This window comes from Pimephales promelas, chromosome 21 (genome assembly GCF_988280905.1).
Source record: "Pimephales promelas chromosome 21, fPimPro1.hap1.1, whole genome shotgun sequence".
Taxonomy (NCBI): Eukaryota; Metazoa; Chordata; class Actinopteri; order Cypriniformes; family Leuciscidae; genus Pimephales; species Pimephales promelas.
The window spans coordinates 2,129,663-2,153,893 of NC_142789.1; the positions used below are offsets into that span (position 1 = coordinate 2,129,663).

At 36.4% G+C, this 24,231-nt stretch overlaps 1 protein-coding gene across 3 annotated transcripts in view; it reads left to right on the top strand.

Moving 5' to 3' along the window:
* mapk14b (mitogen-activated protein kinase 14b) overlaps nucleotides 1-24,231 on the top strand; it is a 42,068-nt gene that overhangs the window by 13,985 nt on the left and 3,852 nt on the right. For 2 of the 3 annotated variants that reach the window (XM_039663290.2, XM_089125308.1), the window contains exons 3-10: nucleotides 4,396-4,454; nucleotides 9,251-9,362; nucleotides 10,994-11,023; nucleotides 12,635-12,682; nucleotides 12,842-12,956; nucleotides 15,605-15,676; nucleotides 20,697-20,776; nucleotides 24,040-24,118. In XM_039663290.2, the coding sequence (XP_039519224.1) occupies nucleotides 4,396-4,454; nucleotides 9,251-9,362; nucleotides 10,994-11,023; nucleotides 12,635-12,682; nucleotides 12,842-12,956; nucleotides 15,605-15,676; nucleotides 20,697-20,776; nucleotides 24,040-24,118 (595 nt within the window). Of the gene's footprint in view, nucleotides 1-4,395; nucleotides 4,455-9,250; nucleotides 9,363-10,993; nucleotides 11,024-12,634; nucleotides 12,683-12,841; nucleotides 12,957-15,604; nucleotides 15,677-20,696; nucleotides 20,777-22,244; nucleotides 22,325-24,039; nucleotides 24,119-24,231 lie in introns of all 3 variants that reach the window. The other variant, XM_039663291.2, reaches the window with a different exon arrangement.

Genomic DNA, 24,231 nt, shown 5'->3' on the forward strand with positions numbered 1-24,231 from the left:
ATATCGATAACCGATATTTATAGTGCTGTTATGTTCGATACCGATATTAATAGTGCTATTGTGGCCGATAACGATAACCGATATTGATAGTGCTGTTGTGGCCGATACCGATAACTGATATTAATAGTGCTGTTATGTTCGATACGATAACCGACATTGATAGTGCTGTTATGGCCGATACCGATATTAATAGTGCTGTTGTGACGATACCGATAACCGATATTAATAGTGCTGTTATGGACGATACCGATATTAATAGTGCTGTTATGGGCGATACCGATAACCGATATTAGTAGTGCTGTTATGGCCGAAATTTATAGTGCAGTTGTGCCCGATAACCGATATTTATAGTGCTGTTATGTTTGATACCGATAACCGATATTAATAGTGATGTTATGGCCGATACCGATAACCGATATTTATAGTGCTGTTATGGCCGATACGATAACCAATATTAATAGTGCTGTTATGGCCGATACCGATAACCGATATTAATAGTGATGTTATGGCCGATACGATAACCAATATTAATAGTGCTGTGATGGCCGATACCGATAACCGATATTAATAATGATGTTATGGCCGATACCGATAACCGATATTAATAGTGATGTTATGGCCGATACCGATAACCGATATTTATAGTGCTGTTATGTTCGATATCGATAACCGATATTAATAGTTCTGTTATGTTCGATACCGATATTAATAGTGCTATTATGGCCGATACCGATAACCGAAATTGATAGTGCTGTTGTGGCTGGTACCGATAACCGATATTAATAGTGCTGTTATGGCCGATACCGATAACCGATATTAATATTGATGTTATGGCCGATACCGATAACCGATATTTATAGTGCTGTTAACCCTCTGAGACCTAAGGGTATTTTTACAATAAATTTTCCGTCTGGTGTCATTTACTAAAAAAGCTTGTAAAATATCAACCCTTTGGTGCACAGACAATTGACACACCTCTTTTTTTTCAGGACAAATTGAACTTTCAGCATATTTGTGTTACATTGATGTCACCTGAATGTAAAATAAGTTATGGGACCATAAAGACAAATGAAAAAATAAATCGGAAATGGAATCACTCAATTATTTATTGAAATCACACACAAATAAATAAAAGCTAAGCAATTTTCCTCTGGAAAATAGTTTGTTCATGTCTTTGGAGTCCTGGAGCACAGGAATAAACATTATAACTTGTACAGAACAAAAAATATTGACATTTTTCCAAAAGAAGTCCAGGCGTTTGGGGCCTCATGAAATTCACTGGTGCCAAGCCTCAAAACAGTTCCTATCAGCAATCACACAGAGGGCCACATCACAGGTTTTGCATTTCTATTTTATTTATTCTTTTATTTATTATGTTCTTTTTATTCTTTTATAATACATTTATACTACTATAATACTTTTTTACAGTAAATAAATAAATGGCACTTCAGCTGGGTCTATCCTGGTAATCTAGTTCCTCATCTGTCAAAAAGCTCTGTTCTCCTGAAAATCCTTCATCCTGCAATGCACCAAAATAGACCAGCGCTTTATTTACGTCCATTTCGCTGTGTTTCTCTGTGAATCGCGCGTCTCCGTGAGTCTCTCTATCTCTTTACACTATATCAGCGCTTGGTTCATGCGTAATGACGCACACCAATGTTTACAACGGATCAGCCTGTAATTGGTCAAAAACCATCACGTGAAAACATCACGTGATATCCAGGATGTCCGCTAGCATCGAGCTAGCGGCAAAAATGACCGAATATTTATGAATTATGGGCTTCAAGATTATCAAAGTTTGACATAAAGCGTTTGGATTTATTGCTGAAAACCTCTGAAAGGAAGCACAAGTTCCAGGCTGCATAGAAAACCTTCTGTAAAGGCTAGAAAGACCCGAAAGACACCCCCGTGATGGCTAGCTCGTTAGCTTTCTGCTGGAAAAAACGGTAAGAAAATCGATAAATCTGTCATCGAGTTATGTAAACATTTATCGGAGGTGACGTGTGGCATCGTCGACGACGCCGTCGGGCTCAGGGGGTTAAGTTTGATATCGATAACCGATATTAATAGTGCTGTTATGGTCAATACCGATAACCGATAGTAATAGTGCTGTTATGGCCGAAATTAATTGTGCTGTTTTGCCCGATAACCGATATTTATAGTGCTGTTATGGTCGATACCGATAACCGATATTTATAGTGCTGTTATGGTCGATACCGATAACTGATATTTATAGTGCTGTTATGTTCGATACCGATAACCGATATTAATAGTGCTGTTATGGCCGAAATTAATAGTGCTGTTGTGGCCGATACGATAACCAATATTTATAGTGCTGTTATGTTTGATACCGATAACCGGTATTTATAGTGCTGTTGTGGCCGATACCGATACTTACCGATGTCTATATCTCTGTATAGAAAACACTTAGCGAGGATTAAGGCCGCACGATATTGTTAAAAAATGACATTGTTTTTATATCGCAGAAAAATAAAATAGCGCAATTTCACCAGATGACTTGAATAGCTCTATTAGGAAAGAATGAATCCTTCTAGAATGACTGGGGTGGTTTTTGTCATGGAGTAAATCCGCATAGAAACTAATATTAATAGAATATTAACTAATGTAGTTAACTAGACTTTAATAAATGGAACCTTATTGTAAAGCGTTTCCGATTTATGTCTCTTGAGTTCAGTGTTGGACAAATCAGTTGTTTAAAGGAGTAGTTCACTTTTGAAAAAAACTTTTGCTGATAATTTACTCACCCCCATGTCATCCAAGATGTCCATGTCTTTCTTTCTTCAGTCGAAAAGAAATTTTTGATAAACTTTCCAGGATTTTTCTCCATATAATGGACTTCAATGGGAACCAAACGGTTCAAGGTCCAAAAGACAGTTTCAGTGCAAACTGTTCAAAGGGCTTTAAACGATTCCAGACGATGAATAAGGGTCTTATCAAGCGAAACGATCGCTCATTTAATAAATAAATAAGTTTTATAAGATCAAATGCTCGCCTTGCTCTGTTCTGTGATGCACGTTCGTGACTCTCCTATTCGAACTCGTTCATCAGAATGAACGAATCTTTTTCCGAGTCATTTGGTTTAATGATTCAACAAACAAAATATTGTCCCTTAATGGAAAAGGTGCAATGTCAATAATTTCTTAAATAAGCTTAATCGATTGGCCAAGAGAGAATATGACACGTTCTGTCTAAAGACTAAATAGTTTCACTGCAGTTTGGCTAAAAGCAATGACTAAAAGTTGGCAAAAAATGCAAAGACTTTTCGTCAACTAAAACTAAAAAAGTATCACGTTTTGACAAAAATATGAAGCAGCACAACTTTTCAACATTGATAATAGCAGCAAATCATCATATTAGAGTGATTTCTGAAGGATCATGCGACACTGAAGACTGGAGTAATGATGCTGAATATTACGCTATGATTACAGGAAAAACATTTTAAAATAGCCTATATTAAAATAGAAAGCAGTTATTTTAGATTGTAATATTTTTTTTAAAAAATTATCTTTTTAACTGTATTTTTGATCAAATAATGCAGCCTTTCAAAAAAACAAGTGTGTAATTAATAGTCGTCATTTTGCCTGAAACACTGAGAAGGTACATGAATGTTTCCATGGGCAGAATAGTCATTTTAAGCCAAAATGGGGGTCAACAAGATTCTTCAAGACATTTTCACCTGCTATACCCAATGTTTAGATCTCTTGTGGTATTTATGCAAATTAGCGTAATTAGATTGTCCATGTTAACAAACAGTTTCCAAAAACTTGTAATACATTTTTTGTTTGTCTTGATGCAAGTAATCAACTCGACCAACTTTCATGATGATATCTAAAGGTTCACGTGAGAGAAAGAGTGAATGTGTGCTATATTTGGGTCTTTTCGAAACTTTCCCCTAATGGGATTCTTCGGGGTTTTTGTTTCCTTACTCAGGACATAGTGAGGATACAAAATCAGTTGAGCTTGCTTCTGTTGCAACTTGTTCAACCTTTTTTCTTAAAATAACTGGATCAGAAGTGCATCAACGGTTTAACCAGTATAACATGTACCTTCTGAGAGAGAGAGAGAGAGAGAGATCAATGATAAAGTGATGCCCACACAAAGTATAAATGAGTCTAGCAGAGGATGTTCACAAGTGGAAGCAACACCTCTCACTCTGTGTGCCGTTTCCTCTGAGGAGAACCGCAATGGGCCGCACGCTTACAGCAGAAAACAACTCAGATGATCAAGTGCAGCTTGTTTTCTTGTATAATGTGTTTACAGTACAGTTTGTTCAGTATGTGTACTCGGTTGAAGTGTACACTCATGGAATAGAGCAAAAACACTTCTTTGAATGATTTGACCTTAATCTTATAATGTGTCTTGTCCTTGTTGCAGGTAATTGGTCTTCTAGATGTGTTCTCGCCCGCGACCAGTCTAGAAGAATTCAATGACGTGTGAGTATTTGGTTCATTTCTAGACGGTTAATGAGTTCATGTGAACCTTTTTCATCCTATCAGGCACATTTCTGGCCACCCTGCACTTGCCATCACACCACTTCTGAAACATTATGTTCATGAAACATGTTTATACCCGATATTGTACCTCTTCACGATATAGTTGTCGACTTCTTCGACTTCATCCCTTTATATTAGCAACAGAACTTGTTTGACCCATCAATGTTTTGTAAGTTTGATGTAGGTCTGAAATAAAACAAGATCTTAAAGCTACACAGTGTATCTCTTTTAGTTTATTCTTAGCTAAAAACACTTTCTTTCAAAAATATATGAGCTCATTAATGTATATTGGCTTCGTTCAAGTAATAAAATATTCTCGTGAGTGTAGAATATGCCATTTGAAATACATACGGGTAAGGGTTCTAATGTCGGTCGCCATGTTGCCCCTCCATCTTGAAAGTACATTAGCCAAAGAGGGACATACCCGTTAATTTCGCGTTTACGTTTGAGTTAACACTCATGGACGAGGTCGAACTGGAAGCCATGTTAATCTTGGACTACATCGGCCACCGTAGGAGTTAAAACGAAATCGGGATTGAGAGGAACAGATGGGGGTAAAAATCACACAGTGTAGCTTTAAATATTCCAGCACTTTCTGTGATGTACAGTATATGCGAGTAAGAAGAAATGACTCTTTACATTAGCCTAGTGAGAACAGTGTTAGGAATCACTTTTTTTTTTCTTCTCTTTTTCATCATTTTTTTCAAGTTCCTGCAATTTTTGCAAGTTCGTCGCATAAAATTGCATAAATATCCCGCATATTCCATCTCATTTTTTAAGAAAACGGGCCGCATAATCAAGGATTTTTGCTCGCAACAATCACTAAAAAAACCTGTTTTTTTCTGGAAAGACTGTTCTGTGTGGCATTATGGGATGTGGCATGAAAAGGATAACGCAGTATGAAGTGGCACACTTCAGTAATTACTCAGGCGTAGTCGTGTGCGGCCCATCTAATTATCGGATGTGTAGGTGTCTCCTTCACAAGCCTGCATTGCTCAATAAAAGCTTGATTAGATGCAGCCCTGATGATGCGGCGTGCGTTGGGTCCGGAAGCGCTCGAGCACCTCGCGTCCAGTCGTCAAAGCGATAATCAGAAAGCAGCAGCGTTTACATCCCGTCGAGCTCTGCTCCGCGAGCCGTGGCTGGGAATATCCGTAGTTACCATGGCAACAGGCTTCATGCGCTCAGCATAATTTCCTCGTGGCACAGAGGCAATAACCTGCAAACTGTTAGTGCCTCATATATCTGCCTCTCAGAATAATCACAACACAAACAAAAGAATAATCGCTCATGCAGGGAATTAGAGATAAAAAAAATGATTGCCTTGGCTTATGTTATGAGATGTTGTAATTATGAAATTTGGGCCAATTAATCATCCTACTAATAATTTTTGTGCGTCACTTACTTGCTTTGTAAGCTTAATGCACACATATACCTATAATATTAGGGTAGAATATAATGATTAATTATTTAGTTATTAATAGAAAAAAAGTACGATCATTACATTTTTTTTAAATGTTCACTTTTGACTCATGCTGATATTTTCTGGAGCTCAACCATCATATGATAATTTCATATATTTTAATGTTGTGAATATTAGAATCTAGTGTATCAACACTAATTCTTTAGCGTCATGCATCATTTTATGGTGGTCTGACTTGGAAAAAATATTTTGCTAATATACCGAAACACTGTTCCTGAAGCATGTTTGTTTTATCTATATTTGCATGCAAAACTCGACATAACTCACTACTGCATTTCTTTATATTATTGTTAAATTCCATTATTATGAAATATGTGGCTGAAATTTAAAGTTCACATTAATATTAATTGCAAAGTTGCACACTTCTATTTCCCCAATTATTGTTATAAACCTCATAATAAGAGGTTATTAATAGGGATGCACGATATATCGGCCAGCATATCGGTATCGGCCGATATATGTTCATTTTTAATGTTATCGTTATCGGCCTGGTAAGAAAATGTGGCCGATATATTAAAGCCGATAAATAATGTATTATTCCCTTCAGCTGAGACACTTGTTGAGAACTGTTTATGTTTTTGAATTTCTTAAAATATGATTGAAATCTCTTCAAAAAATGAAAATACGTTTCGGTACAACATCGGTGCAGCGCAAATCTGTCATATCGGCTATACAACACTAACATGGACATGGATTTAATTGTGAGACTTTTGTTTTTGTAATCAGGCTCTCAAAATTAGATAAAAATTTGGATTTAAGTTTATCGGCCGATATATCGGTTATCGGCTTTCAAATATAAAGAATTATCGGTTATCCCTAGTTATTAATAAGATACTGATAAGAACATTAACCATCAATGAGTTACTCATTTTCCTATATAAAAAGTTTTAAATATGTATATTTTTCTTACAAAAACCCATCACAGAAGCTTTATTAACCCTCTGGAGATTAACCCTTCGTTATATTAACCCTCTGAGGTTTTATGATGGATGAATGCGCTTTTTGAAGCTTCAAAAACTCGAGCTCTGTTCAATGCCATTACAAAGCTGGGAAGAGCCAGGATATCATTTTATATAACACCGATTGTTTTCGACCGAAAAAAGAATGGCTCGAGGGCGAGTGAATTATGGGATAGTCTCCATTTTTGGGTGAACTGTTCCTTTAAGGCTCCTCTGTGATTGTGTAGAGGCATAATGCAGCATGAAAGCCAGATTAAATCCCGCCAGTTTTATATTCTGTGTAAATGCATTTGTGCCACGTCTGAGCAGCATTAAATGCCTCTTCTGTGTTTCAACGGTTAACAAAAGCAAAGTGAAATATTGAAACCCTTGATTACTAACCACACAGTCAGGGACGAACAGTGTGAAACCTGGAACAAGACGATCCCGGATGTGTGACACCCGTGGCTTGGCTCGTATAGAAAACATTGTAAAAATCTGGGCCATTGATGCAAAGCCGCTAGAACATAACGCATCGAAGCTAATCGTCATAAAGGTCCCGTTTTAATCTCAGGGGTTCTTTAAGGACCGTTCCTGTCCAACTGTTGAGCTCAGTCTCAGTATAGTTCACTTTAGAGCCGTCTGAGGTCACGACTGAAAGCGCACCGCGAGTTTCCCTGGAACAAGAGCACCAGTGTGAGTTGTGTTTGGTTGTGAAGAGGAGCAAACACTGGAGGAAGGGTCTCGCTGTGCTATTTGCATCTAACGCTTGCACAAGCACTGCAAGATGCATGGAAACAAGAGCTAAGAATACTATAATACTCCTATAAATACCTCAACCCCGAAAATCTCTTGGAGAACGAGTGTGAGAGCAGAGCTCGGGGGCAAGAGGGAGGAGATATTTCTGAACCGCATGTATCTGCTATGTAGACGACTCTGCTCGGGAGATTTTCACTACGGTCTGGTTAACTCGCCCCTCGTGCTGACGAGAGTGCAGATTAGCAAAGGTTAATGATAGGGCTCATGGCCGGGTCAAATGAGTGGCTCTTGGATTCCTTGCAGCTTCAAAGGGCTTTAAACGACACCAGACGATGAATAAGGGTCTTATCAAGCGAAACGATCAGTCATTCAATTTTGATATTTTTAGGTCAAACCGTTCTTGTCTGTCAGTCATGTAATGGAGGTCTATGGTCACCACCTCAAAGAGCATGCACAGAAGTCTAAGACACGAAACGAGCGGTTTGTGTGAGAAAACGAACACTATTTATATCGTTTTTACCTCTTGTAATCACAGTCACGTCCAAGTGATCTGAGCACGAGGGCGCTTCGGTCTGCGCGAGCGTGCCAGAAAGCGCCGGAAGTGATCTCTCGCTTTCTGTACGTCACTCATTGTTTACACAGAGATTTCAGAAGTGTTACCCTTCACTGTGAAGATCGAAACATATTTAGATATACAGGAAATCACAATGGAAGACGATTTCGATATATCATGGTTTGTTTTTTTTCGCAACCGCGTGAGAGATCACTTCTGGCGCTTTCCAGGGCTTGCGCAGACCGAAGCGCCCTCGACCTCAGATCACTTGGACGTGGCTGTGATTACAAGAGGTAAAAACGCTATAAATACTGTTCGTTTTCTCACACAAACCGCTCGTTTCGTGTCTTAGGCCATCAGTGTGTACTTACATTTACGAGTCATTAAAGAGTCAGAGTTTCGAGTCATTCTTTGAGGTGGTGACCATAGACCTCCATTATATGACTGACAGACAAGAACGGTTTGACCTAAAAATATCAAAATTGAAAATACTGTGGAAACAAAGACTCCTACATCTTGGATGCCCTTGAGGTAAGATAAAACACACCAAAAATTAATTTCAAAGTGAACTATCCCTTTAATGGCCAATAATGAGGCGGCGTTCTGCCGTAGAACCCGGAAGTGCTGCACTGTATTTCCAACGTAAACAGCGTTGATATTTGATGCATGATTTATAAAAGTAAAATTGATCATGATATATTATGATAATATATGACATAACAGTAGGAATTTGCCCCATGAAAGCTACACTCAATTGGAAACTATTTTCACTGAATAGTTACTGAGTTGATTCTTGACAAAAGCATGAATGCACACTCAAGTCTTCAGAGTAAACATTATATTTCAGCTTTTTTATACATTTAAGTTTTTCATTCAGACGCACTACAGCCCAAAAATGTGTTCATTTTGCAATTTGTATCACTAACTCGCACTCCTCCTTCGTCTTCACTCTTCAGTGTCATGATCTGTGGAGTTGCTGTGTCATGATGACTTTGTTTAACAGGTATCTGGTGACTCACCTGATGGGAGCCGACCTCAACAATATTGTCAAGTGCCAGAAGCTGACAGACGATCACGTCCAGTTCCTCATTTATCAGATCCTTCGAGGACTGAAGGTTTGGCCCTGTCCACTCTTGGCACTGCTACTTTGCTGTAATTGATCAGTGTAATGTGAGCTTAAAGGAATATTCTGGGTTATTGACAACAACTGTGGCTGTACGGGTTATACTGAGGCATATATCCGTGGCATAATAATAAATAAATCTATAATGTGGCAGACAGACACTTAAACTGTAGACAGATTTACTGACTATAATGGGACTGATGTTTTGATTTGTTCTTTACAGTTGCCAAAGATTACAACTTCACACATAATATTCTTACATATTCAGGATTCACATGAATTGCAAGCACATTTGTCTATATATCCAGTCTTATAATCTATAACTGTTCTAAATCTTGCTTTTAATCTTTTAATTTTTACTTTGATTATTGTTAAATAGTTTGAAACTTTTTTTGGACTGATGCCAGACTTAATTATTATTTTTTTAATTAATCACATATTATTAAATATAATATTATTATATTAGATTATTAAAAATCAAATAATTATATTATTATAATTAGATATTATTAGCTCTAGATTATTAAAAAGTAGACATTTATTATTACTTGGTTTACATTTAGGGGTTCAGTTTCAAAAGTACCTGTACTGTATAAATCGCTCATATTGTAATATTAGATTTTGCACATCATATGATTTTGACTAATCCCTCAGTTTATCTATAGGAACATAAAATGTGTTTACTGTAATGCACTTGTTGGACAGTTTTACTTTACAGTTATTTTCTGTGGTCAATCAACAAAGTACCAACACCACAAATAGAGTTCATCAATATTAAAGCTAGCAGGAAATGGATATTCACTTTATCTATTTTTTAAATGCGGCTTATTGATCTTGTCGTGAACAATTAATCTGTGAATGCGTTTCTTTTTGACCTTGTTTCTGTCACGATTCCTGTTTGTGTTTTCCTTGTTTTGTGTGGACTTTAGTTATTTCCTGTTTCGTGCCATGTTTTGTAGTCCTTTGTAGTTTTTCTTGTTGATGAGTTCCCCCAGGTGTTTCTGATTAGCCACACCCCCTTGTTCCCGTGTTTAGACCCCCAACGACTGAAGCACAGATGTTTAAATACACAGACAAACAAGCTAAACAAGGGAACAAGGGGGTGTGGCTAATCAGAAACACCTGGGGGAACTCTTCAACAAGAAAAACTACAAAGGACTACAAAACATGGCACGGAACAGGAAATAGCTAAAGTCCACACAAAACAAGGAAAACACAAGACAGGAATCGTGACAGTTTCTTAATCAAAATGTCACAACTTAATCTTTTATGAAACGACGTCCCTCTGGTTACGTTTGCAGGACTTTTTCCAATGAAATCCCTTTCCTTTCTTCCAATCGACTGCTAATCCAGATCCGAGTCCATCCGATACATTTTTCCTTCACTCAGATGCGTGTCATAACCCAGAAGAAAATATCCGTCTCTACTTCTTGTACACTGTGGCTATAAGTTTTCCTTTAACTCTTCTGTTGAATAATTGGACAATTACTATAATTTATTCTCTGTGAATTTGTTTTAAAAGCTAACTGTGTAAGGTTTGTAACACTTGTGTATTGTGAAGACTGGTCTCGTGTAATGTGATGATGTGTCGGACGTTTAACAATCTGTCTTTTCTCCACACAGTACATTCACTCAGCAGACATCATCCACAGAGTGAGTACACCATGCTTTCTGTCCATAACTACACTTCATTATTCATACAACATATTATACACTCACCTAAAGGATTATTAGGAACTAGAGCCAGACCGATATATCGACAGGCCGAAAAACATTTGATTTGATTCAACAAAGAACGTCTCGATTTCATATAAACTAGGGCTGGGTATTGACACATATTTCACAATTCGATTCGATTTCGATTCAATATTAATTATTTTGGATATCAGTAACAATAAATGGCAATTTTTCTCAAGGAAATCAAATCTCTTAACTAATGCTGTAAACTATGGGAGTCTAGTTGTAGCCTATAGGCTTCATTAGCCTAATATGAAGGTAATAATGAACTGTTTTGTAGCTATAAAAACACTTAAATTACACTTTTATTTATTTTTATAAGAAGAATATTTTATTAAATATAAACATTTAAATGGTGGCTGTCATAAAAACTTGCCAGATTTATTGAAATATGCATTAAATATTGAAGAACATTAAGATTATAATGCATATGTAATATGGTGTATATATTTAGCAAAATGCTCCTCTCTAGAGTTATTTTTTTCTAGCTGACTAACGAGTTCATGTGGGTTTTCTGAGGTAAATATGACGATGACATTGATTACAAGCTGTTTAACTGACGTCTTTCCACGGTTGAAACACCGATTGAGCAAATCAATGTGACATGATACGGATTTCGATAAGTTGTACTCTACCTTTAACACACTTTCAGATGCTCATTCATGTTTATTTGGCGCTGTGACTGGTATTATTAACCCGGAAGAGAGATCAGCGCTGCTGCTTCTCCAGAGCGATCTCACGCCACAGCGCCAAAACGCTATTTATGTTTTTGAATTTCTATAGAAAATGGACGTAATTTGAAAATTGAGACTTTGTTTCATATCAATAGTAACAAAGGACAAAGATTATTGCGATTTTTTGGATGCGCGCGGCCGCGATACAATGTCCCATTCATTCAAATGAAACAGGATGACTAATCAATTCTTGAGATTTAAGAATCGATATCGGTTCGTAAAAATGAGAATCTATAAATCTATATTTATCACCCAGCCCTAATATGAACTTTTATAAATATAGTAAATATTAGATAAAAACTCGTACAAGGGCATTTTTGCCCTGATATCTTGAAGTTTCGGGCCGTCTAACTCTATTCTATCACGCAGTGAGTTGTTGCTCTGCTTTATGAAGTGTAAGATGACCTACATAGGTCTGGGGTGGGGCTGGTGTGTTAAATGCATTATAAATACACACACAAATCGCTAGATTAATGGCAGTGAGAATTTGAAACTGATTTGATCCAAACGTATTTGTGTCAGTACGGATATGAGTTTTTTTCTCATTAGTTCGGAGCGGTAGTTTTATTGCAGGTTTGCTGAGGTACACAGATTTGGTTTTAGGGCTTCATCTGCACCGCTGCTTGTGTAAACACCTTTATGGTTTATAATGAGAGTTTTTTTTTCTGTGGTGGCCTCATGTTAGCTCCCAGGATGATGTTTATCAGTGCATGAAAGCGTTGTAAAACATGATGCAAATTTAAAGTGATTCTCACTTATTCAGTCTATTTGCTCACCTTTTTCTATCGTGCAGGATCTTAAACCCGGTAACTTGGCTGTAAATGAAGACTGTGAACTGAAGGTGAGAGTGTGCTCTGTTTGCCAAGATCCTCATCATCTGATGCTTTTTCCACCGTCACATCTGTTATTATTATCCTCTGTTGACCAACAGTGGGTTTATAGTCGGGCTATATGAGCGCTCTAGTTCATGACTAACGCTTCTTATGATATCCGTGCCCAGATTTTGGACTTTGGTTTGGCCCGGCTGACGGACGATGAGATGACGGGATACGTTGCCACCCGATGGTACCGCGCACCAGAGATCATGCTCAACTGGATGCACTACAACATGACAGGTCAGCATTACCCAGAATCCTCTCTTGTGTGTTGATAGCTTTTGTGTTTGTATAATTCATCACATTTTGTAACGGAAGACAACATGAAACGACATTCACAAGTCATTGAACTTTCATGTTGTGTATTATTTCTGGCTGAATATTCAGTTGTGATGGGATTTGATATATTAATGTTATTGGTTAATACCATTTTCCCCTCCCACGTGGCCTTAATTAGCAAAAATGCTTGGTGGTTTAAAGTTTTTGTTGTTACGATTTTTGTTTATTGATTCAATTCTTATTGGTTAAAAACAGAGATTTATTACATTTGTGAAGTATTTCCACGTTTGTTGATCGTATAACAGTTGCATATCGCCTGGTTTCTTTCTTTCTGACAAGTTAAAAGTTTACGTTTATGTTAATTTGGGACGAAAACCTAAAAAATGTCCTAAAATAACATTTGTGGTAACTTTATAGAAGTACAAGCGAAATAATGAACTCCTCACAACTATTAAAATTGTTTTTTTTAGTGATTGAAATAAAGTAAAGTATAAATATATTGGATTGAAAAACTTAAAGCTAAAATTATTTGTGATGACTTTGCGAAAATTAAAAAAAAAAAAAAAACTTAAATAAAAAATTAAAGCTGTTTAAAAAAAAATGAAAAAGCATGTAATAAAATGATTAAAACTCACAATAAAAGCTAATAAAAAATAAAAATAAATACTATAACAGTTAAAAAGTTGTAATTTTTTGTAATTACATCGAAAGTATTAATAATCAATAGTATTATTAATTGTTGAAAATGAATGCGCATTGCAGCTTTCTCACCATAGTTTCTATCATTACGGAATTTTATGCCGTTTATATCCGTTTTGGTCGATCGGATCACAAGTGGATGGCACTAAATAATACAGATGTAAACGGGGTCTAAAAGGTTTTGAGTAGGGCTGGGTATCGATTCAGATGTTCAAATTAGATTCGATTTCGATTCACAAGCTCTCAATTCGATTCGATTCTCGATTCGACTATAATGAATATAGATGTAATACAAATCCATATTTATAAAAAGAACAGTGTATTAATTAACCTCTTGTAAACTTATGTCCAAAGAAATTAAGAGCCACAAACCTGTATATTAAACTCTTTTTATTTTAGGTACACTAAATGCATACAATGAATAGACAGGATGATGCAAGATGCCAAATTGATGGTGAAAATTGGTCGTATTAACAGTCACACCCCTTGATCAAACAGGATTTTAAGTTTAAGATGGGTAAATAAATATCAGTTATCTTTTTTTAGACATTTTTTTATTACATTGATCTCACCTAAATGTTTGTTTTTAGAATGGGGTATTATTATTTTTTGGTTAAGAGTTTATGCAACACATGGAAGCTTGAATTAAATTGACAAACGTAGCACAAATAAATACAATAGAATAAAGACACAAATTAGAAAAGTGAAAAGTTTTTGGTATAGGTCAGAAATACTACAGAAACTGAATACAGTAATCCAATGTAAAATAAAACTCGATAGTCTTTTAGTCCTGACTGAATTAAATAGGCTATTAATTCGTATTCCTTTCAATTAATGCTATATTATGTTGTTTTGACCACAAAATTAACGGCAGTCACATATGGCTGTGCACATTTTAAGAACTAGTGAGTGAATCCATTACTGTTTCATTAAACTGTTTGTCGAAACGAAAAAAACTATTCGTGGCCGTTGAGAATCGATTTTGAATCGACCACATTTTAAAAAACGATCAATCGAAAAATCTATTTTTTTGAGCCCAGCCCTAGTTTTAAGCTTGTCCACTTTCAGACGTCGTCAAACGCATTCGCCCGGATTGATTTCGTAGTGTAAACGCTCATGTGTTCGAACTTCGAACAGCCACAAATCACTCCGAACATTATGGGAAGCGCACTAGCCAGACTGGATTGAAGTTAGGTTTGAAGATGAAAAACTCTCACCATTCCTGATTTCTAACTAGAGCCCGACCGATAAAGGATTTTGAAGGCCGATACCGATACAAATATTTTTTGGTTTTAAAATCCGATATTCCGATATATCGGCCAATATATATATATATATATATATATATATATATATATATATTATTTTTTTTCTCAGAAACGCACAACAAACCATTAACAGATTTCCCTAACATAGTTATTTGTAGTTTATGAGTTTTAACTAAAATAATGATAAAGCATTTTAAAAAGGAACTTGTTTCTTTTGACACAACAGAACAGAGGAACATCAAAATATATTAAAGTTCTGATAAATAAAATAATAATTGGTCCCAACATTGCCTTATAAGCTACCTTATAATTACAATGTCAGGTTAGCTAGTCTATAATGAGCCATAATTTAGCAATAGATAACGTCATACTGCAAAAAAACATACATTCAATTTAACAGGCCAAGGAGAGATGATTGAAGCATGTTTTGTCCGTTTTTATTTTATTTTTGAAATATTCATTTATCGGCCATTATAACTGCCGATACCGATAGTTTGGAAAATGCCTAATATCGGCCGGCCGATATATCGGTCTGGCTCTATTTCTAACACACATTTATTAATAAAGTTAGTATTGCATTGTCTTTAACCGAATGTATTTTGTTTCCACCAATGAGGAGAGGGTTTTTGTTTTGTGTTGTAGTGGACATCTGGTCGGTGGGCTGCATAATGGCCGAGCTCCTCACAGGACGGACTCTGTTTCCCGGCACCGATCGTATCCTTTCCCCATCATTCATGCCCGGCACAAAACCGCTCTTCCTGGAAATACCCCTTTAGCCCCACTCCCTCCTCCCGATCTGTAAGTGTGTCAGCCGGGCCTAATTCATAGAGCGAGGCCGTGATCCTGAGGGAAATGAATCAGCCGTCTCCCAGTGAGTCACACCGCCTGGCGGCCCTGTTGACAAAAACATGAACTTTACTCCGTCTTGAAGGACATAGCGTGGGGAATATTAATGCGTTGCTGCTTCTGTTCTACTTCACAAGGTCGTCGAATCAAACACACACACACTCACACATTAAATGAGGTCTCGGCCTTTCAAGAAAGGAAGTGTGATCTGCATTTCAAAGAAGTCTGCGAACGGATAGGTTTGGATAAAGTAGTTATTTGGTTGCCAGATAAATCTGCTTTCTGTGTGCATTATAATAGTGTGTAAAACCGCATTCGTTAATATTAGTTAACACTCAATTTGTGTGTGCTTGAGTGTCAGGTGACTTTCACAAATCTACACTGTGCACCTACAATCCTGCAACTGATATATTACAGAAATGCAATTATTATTCATTCCAATCCGCACTGATTCATTTAAATAAGTAAACGTGTATATTAGGGCTGTCAATAGATGAACAGTATTTTATCGTGATTAATCCATTAATGTATGGTTATTAATGTAATCATTTGTCTTGATTAACGTGTTCATTTTTGTCATCATTCGCTACAAAGATTCTCACAAAGATATTTTTCCAAAGTTAAATTTAGGTTTGTTTCCCAAAAAAGACACTTAGAGACTCAAAGTACACCTAATAACCAATGATATAATTCATACATGTATGCACACAGGGGAAAACAACATTACAGAACAGAACTTTTCAGAAAACAGTGTACAGTTTTCTGTATGATATTGAACAGGACCACATTGAGATGCCAAAAAAAAAAAAGAAAAATTAAAAATTTACTTTCATTGTTAGAAATTGCTGCACATTTTTTGCCAAACTACTTTAAATCCACAAAAACAGATTTTAAAGCGCACAACACACAAATGTTCTGATGCACTAAAGCTTGTGTGTGTGAGCTGCATGTTGACTGGCTGCATTTGTGCTTGTTTCTAACTGGACCGCCCCGATCGGTCATCATCATCTTGCTTGCTCTTTTTAGTCTTTGCACAAACTAAGACACCTCTCTTTCTTCCTCGACTGTTCTCTTACCTTTGAGTGTTTGTGCTGCTCAGTAACATCATCCTGTGCCAGATTTGAGTTGAAGTCCGTGTGGATCTGGAACAGTGTAAAACTAGCCCACTTTACTGTAGCTCACGTTCATTTATTAAACATATTTGCACGCTTTCAGATAAACTGCGTTTGCATGCATAAGAATATTCTTACATTAATCAGAATTTGGTCATATTCCAATGTAAGCGACCATGTTTTGATAATGTAAGAATGTTCAGATTTAAACCCATCAACCATAACAAAAAACAAAAATAAGACGATATACTGGTTTCTAGAAGATTTGGGCTGCTGGCAAATGCCTGTATTATTCAGAATTTTGGGTCATGATAAACTTTATTTGAAAAATCCACCTTAACCAACTGTTATATATCTCTTATATGTCTTGTATATTAAAAAAATATATATTTCTGAGTGGTATTGGTGTAGACACAGGCAGTTAACCTTTGCCTTTCACTCAAATGTTTGGAGTTAGAACAATATATATATATATATATATATATATATATATATATATTTTAAATTAACACTTTTATTCAGCAAGGATGCATTAAATTGATCAAAAGTAACAGTAAAGAAATGTATAAAGTTACAAATATATATATTTTAAATAAAAAATGAAAAAATGTATCACTGTTTTTTCCAACATTGATAATAATGAGAAATGTTGAGCATCATTCAAATCAACATATTACACTCATTTTTGAAGGATCATGTAACTGGAGTAATGATGCTGAAAATTCAGCTTTGATCACAGGAATAAATTAAATTTTATAATGTATTCAAATAGAAAACAGTTCTTTTAAATTGTAATATTTTAACTGTATTTTTGATCAAATAAATGCAGCCTTGAGAAGATATCAAAAACATATAAAAAAAAACTCAATGACATCGTGAAAACCATCAAGCTCTTGTTTGTTATTTAGGATTTTAATGATAAATAATTTCATATATTATAAATACTATATAATAATAGGGCTAATAATATTATGTAGTTACTTAGAATTACTGAAATTAAAACATGTACTGGGGCTAGTATTCACACAGAACGTGTATTTATGAAGTTAGCTTGTTTTTAGCGTGCCGTGTGATGCTGCAAAAGAGCTTGTGAAAGTTTGCATAGATAACCAAATGAAAGCAGCTCGGGAAACATGATGGAAAAACAGACGGAACATTTTATTTTGTTACACTAGCCTACTGCTGATAATTACTGATAATTAAGGGATGAAAATAACAAAATGTGTGTAAATATATGTTGACAAATAACATCCAACATAAATGTCTAGTTTTTCTACCCGGTAATGTGGACATATCCACACTCAAGGACTTTATGCAAATGCCTTTTACAGCAGATTTATTTAACAAACAGTCAAATATGTTAAATGTAATGTTCATTTACAAAAATAAATGATTAAATTCGGCATTAATAACTTTCCACGCCATCAGCCACGTTTTAGCTCTGAGGATCTCCCGTTCTTGGCTCATTTTGAGTCAGAATTGTGAATTCAGTGAATCGTTAACTTTAGACTCACTCTGACTGAATCATTTGAATCATTTTCATTTGCGTACTGATTCAGGTTCATTAAAAAGAATCAGTTTGTTTACGGACATCACTTGAGCAGGTGAGGACGACTTCACTGCAAAATAATGAGGAGTGACATGTTTTTATGAAAAACGTGAAGTAAAAGTGCAATATTATGCTTTGGAATAAAGTGAAAGTTGAAAAATGTACTTTAGTACTACTGTAACAAAGTAAAAATACTACTAAATGCTACTGTCCAATTAAAATATGGACCTTAAAGGGATAGTTCACTTTGAAATTAATTTTTGGTGTGTTTTATCTTACCTCAAGGGCATCCAAGATGTAGGTGTCTTTGTTTCCACAGTATTTTCAATTTTGATATTTTTAGGTCAAACCGTTCTTGTCTTGTCAGTCATATAATGGAGGTCTATGGTCACCACCTCAAAGAGCATGCACAGAGAAGTCCAAATTAAACCAGATTTAATGACTCAGTCAGTACACATTGATGGCCTAAGACACGAAACGAGCGGTTTGTGTGAAAACGAACAGTATTTATATTGTTTTTACCTCTTGTAATCACAGCCACAAACCTCAGATCACTTGGACGTGGCTGTGGTTACAAGAGGTAAAAACGATATAAATACTGTTCGTTTTCTCACACAAACTGCTCGTTTCGTGTCTTAGGCCATCAATGTGTACTGAGTCATTAAATCATGTTTAATTTGGACTTCTCTGTGCATGCTCTTTGAGGTGGTGACCATAGACCTCCATTATATGACTGACAGACAAGAACGCTTTGACCTAAAAATATCAAAATTGAAAATACTGTGGAAACAAAGACACCTACAGTACATCTTGGATGCCCTTGAGGTAAGATAAAACATACCAAAAATTTATTTCAAAATCAACTATCCCTTTAATTAGAAAAGGTTATGCATGTAAACGCAGGCTGTGTCATATACCGCGGCCCACAAATCTCCTTAATGAAGCTGCTTTGATTTTGTTGTACGCTCATGGTCATTGCATCCCATCACAAAGCATAAAGCCTGTCATGCTGTTGCATTAACTCGTATGTTGTGTGCTGCTTCACGCAACGTGTTGGGGAACGTTACTTTTAAAAGGAATCCGTTACAATATTCCATTCCTCCCTAAAAAGTAACTAATTGCATTACTTGGTTACTTTTTATGGAATATACTGCATTGTTACTTTTGTGTTACTTTTTCACGGCTTGCCTGTTTGTTTTTTGATAAAAAAACAAACAAAAGTTCAGTTTTTGCCAATAGTGAAATGAATGAGCTTCAGGCTGAAGGAAATGCAAATTCACATCTGTACGGTAGAGGGCGCCGCTCAAACCTTTCAATGTTTTCTGTCTTTCTGATCGCAATGACAATTAAACACGCGTTCTTTAGCAGTAAAAATGAAAAGAAACCGATGTTATGTTAAACTTAAGTCATTTTTGGTTATTTGTATGGTTAAAGTGAGATTAAATACAAGTATTTAATTTAATTATTGCAGGTTTGTGTAATATTGTGAATTTGCATTTCACTGTTTTTATTAATTGAGAAATGCTGAATCTGTTTTTGTCCAAGCGGGATGAGTTGATGTATTCACATTTAATCTAGATAACCGTCATGTTCACACACACAGCGCACACAACGCCTCTACGCTTACTCATGATTTCTCTCTGAACATGCGACAGGAGCGGTGTGTTTGAAAAAGTAACAATCTTTTGTAAATTTAAAGGTGCATTGTTCAACATTTCATGTTAAAAATACCAGTTTTTCCCATACATGACAGGCGACTGTACTCTGTAAACACAAGATTTGTGTGGCTGATGCTGCTTTGGTAATGAACAGCTCGTGGAAGCGTGAGGTTGCAGTTTCGCTTGTCGCCAGAGGGGGCGTAGTTCTGCAAAAACTCAGAGACTTGCGCAATGCACCTTTAAAAGTAATGCATTTCTTTACGTTACTTGAAAAAGTAATCTGATTACGATACTCGCATTACCCCAACACTGTAGTTCAGTCAGGTAAGTGTGCTAACTCACTTCTGCTATGCTAATGAAGCAATTGAAGAATCTGGAAGTCTCGTAAGCTCCATACATGATCATTGCAGAATGCATGTTGGCTTTGAACCAGTTTTTATTTCTAACTTTATCCCATTTTCCTGTGCTGTTTTAATTCTTTGGTTTAAAACATCATTTTGTTATCACCCCCAGTCCCTGCTTTCATAGTCTCCCCATTCCCTGCATTTTCCTTTATTTTGCTCTTAAAGATATTGATCAGTTGAAGCTTATCATGATGCTCGTCGGGACCCCAGGGCCAGAGTTCTTGATGAAAGTCTCTTCGGAGTCTGTGAGTGTTTCTGTTCTGCCTGAGTTTGACTCCCTCTGTGTCGCAATGTCGATCTGTTCTGCTTTTCTTCACTCACCCCGATCACACTTCATGCATGTCGCATCGTTTTTTTTTCTTTTTCTTTCACTGGCATAAAGTACTAGTTATGCAATCACCTTAAAATAGTCAGTTGTAGTCAGACAGCTGGCAGATGAATTTGCAAAATCAGCCCATGAGTGTGTAGTACGAATGGCTTTCTCTCCTGCGTCCTGCACTTCCTGTTGTATTTCCTGTGTCTTTCTTAACCCCGGATTGATTAACACGGGGTGCATGCACTTGCTTGTTTTTATTTCTCTCGTTTTTAAATGATACTCATGATGCATTTACTTGAAAAGCAAAGTGACAAAAGACATTAGGTTTTGTTTTCTGAAATTTTAGTACGTTTTGGGGGTTTTAGTATGAATATGTTATCCTTAAAGCAGTAGTTCACTTTTAAAAAATCTTTTGCTGATAATTTACTCACCCCCATCTCATCCAAGATGTCCACGTCTTTCTTTCTTCAGTCGAAAAGAAATTAAGGTTTTTGATGAAAACATTCCAGGATTTTCTCCATGTAATGGACTTCAATAGGAACCAAACGGTTCAAGGTCCAAATGAGAGTTTCAGTGCAAACTGTTCAAAGGGCTTTAAACGATTCAAGATGATGAATAAGGGTCTTATCAAGTAAAACGATCGCTCATTTCAGAAATAAATAACAAAGTTTAAGTTTTATAAGCTCAAATGCTCGCCTTGCTCTGTTCTGTGATGAGCGTTCGTGCCTCTCCTGTTCAAACTCGTTTATCAAAATGAACAAATCTTTTCCCGATTCGTCCGTTGAATGAACCACGAACGGCACGAAAAAAGAATCGTTCATTTTGATGAACGAGTTCGAACAGGAGAGTCACGAACGCTTTTGAATTATTTGTATGATTAAAAATGTATATTTTTTGTACAATTACTCAATCAATTGTTGGGGTCGTATAGACCACGAAGCCCAGAGGTAACGAAGGAAACGAAGACCATTTGAAGGTTAAGCACATTTGCGATCCCATATTGTGCCGTATATATCCCAGTAAAATGTCTTCTGGAATAAGAATAAATAGACGGGGCTTGATTTTGTCCGTGGATGGTTGTGGTTTGCTATTGGTGGATCTCATGTGAGTGACAGGTTGCCCCGCCCCCACACCAGTAAACGAATCATCAGAGCGTCACATCTATTTCGTGAAGTTTACAAGTCACATGCATCTTTATACAAATAATGATGTACATGATTAAAATCATTTATAATAAATGCAATATTTTATTAAAAATATATTTTAGTTGTCATTGCTTTTCAAGTAAATGCATCTCTTCTTAAATGATCTCAGCATTAAGTAAAGCAACCGCAGCTGCATTGTTCTCCTGTTTGAGTGTATTTTAACCGTACACCCCTTGACCTGGGTTCCCCAAGATATAAACCAGCTTCAGCAGATAATGCGACTGACGGGAACCCCGCCGGCCTCTCTAATAAGCCGGATGCCGAGCCACGAGGTGAGCGCACGGACCCTCTCCGAACCGGTGAAAGTGGCAGAAAATCCGGCCGCTCTGGAATGACTGGCTCAGTTTACCCCCATGTTTGCCCTGGGTCATTTTTAATTTTCCACGCCACTCCCAACGTTCCCCTTTCCCAACTACTGCCTGCTTTTCTTATATACTTGGCCTTTAGTAGATGCCCACAGTCCTGAGCTTTAAGGCGAGCGCCGCCACTGGTTTTAAACCCAGGCATGCAGTGAGATTTAGACTGCTTAAGCTCGAACATACAATGTAAAAAATAGACGCAGTGTTTCACATGCAGTAGCGCTGGTCTGTATTGTCGGAGGTCCACTGGGAAACATCAAGTCCTGATCGAGATTTCAACGGAAATGGAAAATTGCACCTAAAAATATCTGAATGCCATAAAAAATCAATGACATTTATGTAGTTTTAGTGTGCAAATATTTTTGAGGAACTGTGTATTAAGATAATGTAATCTCAATAGAGCGCCGCAGGGATTATGTATTTTTGTAGGCCGTCCCATAAGTTCGCATCACAAAACAAAGGTTAGGTTTTTTTTTCTTTCTCAATTGCAGAAAATAAGTTCATAATTCTTGCATGTTTTATTTACCATGATAATCCTAGTCCTCAAACCGTATTCACTTTATAGCCCTTAATCCTGTAATTGTGGACAAATGTGGGCACAGAGGACTCCGGTGTGATCCTAATTTTTATTTACGGTATTATAAATGTTATATCACTGTCTTTGATAAAGTTTTGTCTGTCCATTTATGGTGTTTTTTTTTTTATTTTGGGGGTATTTTTGAATTTATCTACTTCAAAAAGTACCATATTTTCTGTGTAAATTATGCTTATTTTATGTTTTATTTTTTAAATTTTTAACCACATTAAAATATCATTCCAATAAGTTCTTAGAGCTAAAACCTAAAGATGAAGTGACTTATTTCTTATTTTGGCTTATTTTAGATTGCTCTAAATTACAGTTTTTCCCATTCATTTCTATGGGTGCCCATTTTTGACATTTTTGGGGGGTTTTTTTCACCCACTTAACATTGTAGAATTGAGTCCAAAAAAAAAGTGTGTGTTCGGGAGGCAAACTTAGGAAAAGTAGCCAAGTCTTGTACCGCTCAGATCAAGGGAAGTATTTTTTAAAAGTAAATCAAAACTATTTTGCCCACATTTGTCCAGAATACGGTTAACAAATGAATACAACTTCGATTCAATTTGTAGAAGTAAAAAGCTAAACGTAGGCTATAAACGAACTACGCCACAGTCACATGACTTCAACGGCACCATCACTAAACTTCCGACTTCTCTTTATTTTTCTATTTTAAGTTATAATAGTTTAAAAAGTGGATCAACTTTTACTCTATGTAGTCCCATTTAGACACTTGTTAACAATTGCCTTTTTCGAGACTAGTTAGCTTTCAAAAAATCACAAGCGAGGTTTAAGTGATGTGTTTTATGTTGTAGAATAAAACTGATCTTGTGTTCACCACAGACCTTATTATAGGTATTTAACCAAGAACTCATTGACTTCAGGATAATGCTAACATGTTCCCGGGTTTCGGCCTTCAGAAATCTGTCATCCCTGCAGCGTTCTGTTCTTGTCATGCTTTTCTCTTTTCCATCTTTGTTTGCTTTACTGTCCCCTTATTTTGACTCCTTTTTAATTGTGTGTAATATTTTAATGTTATTTTTTTAATCAACAGGCGAGGAACTACATCAACTCTCTTCCGTATATGCCCAAGAGGAGCTTTGCAGATGTGTTTATTGGCGCAAATCCATTAGGTAACAATTCTGCCTTTCTATACAACCCATGGCCTGATGAAACCCTCCGCTCCGTTCGGCTGAAATCCAGACATCTTTCAGAACCGACCCACATGACTCGAGAAATAACGTCA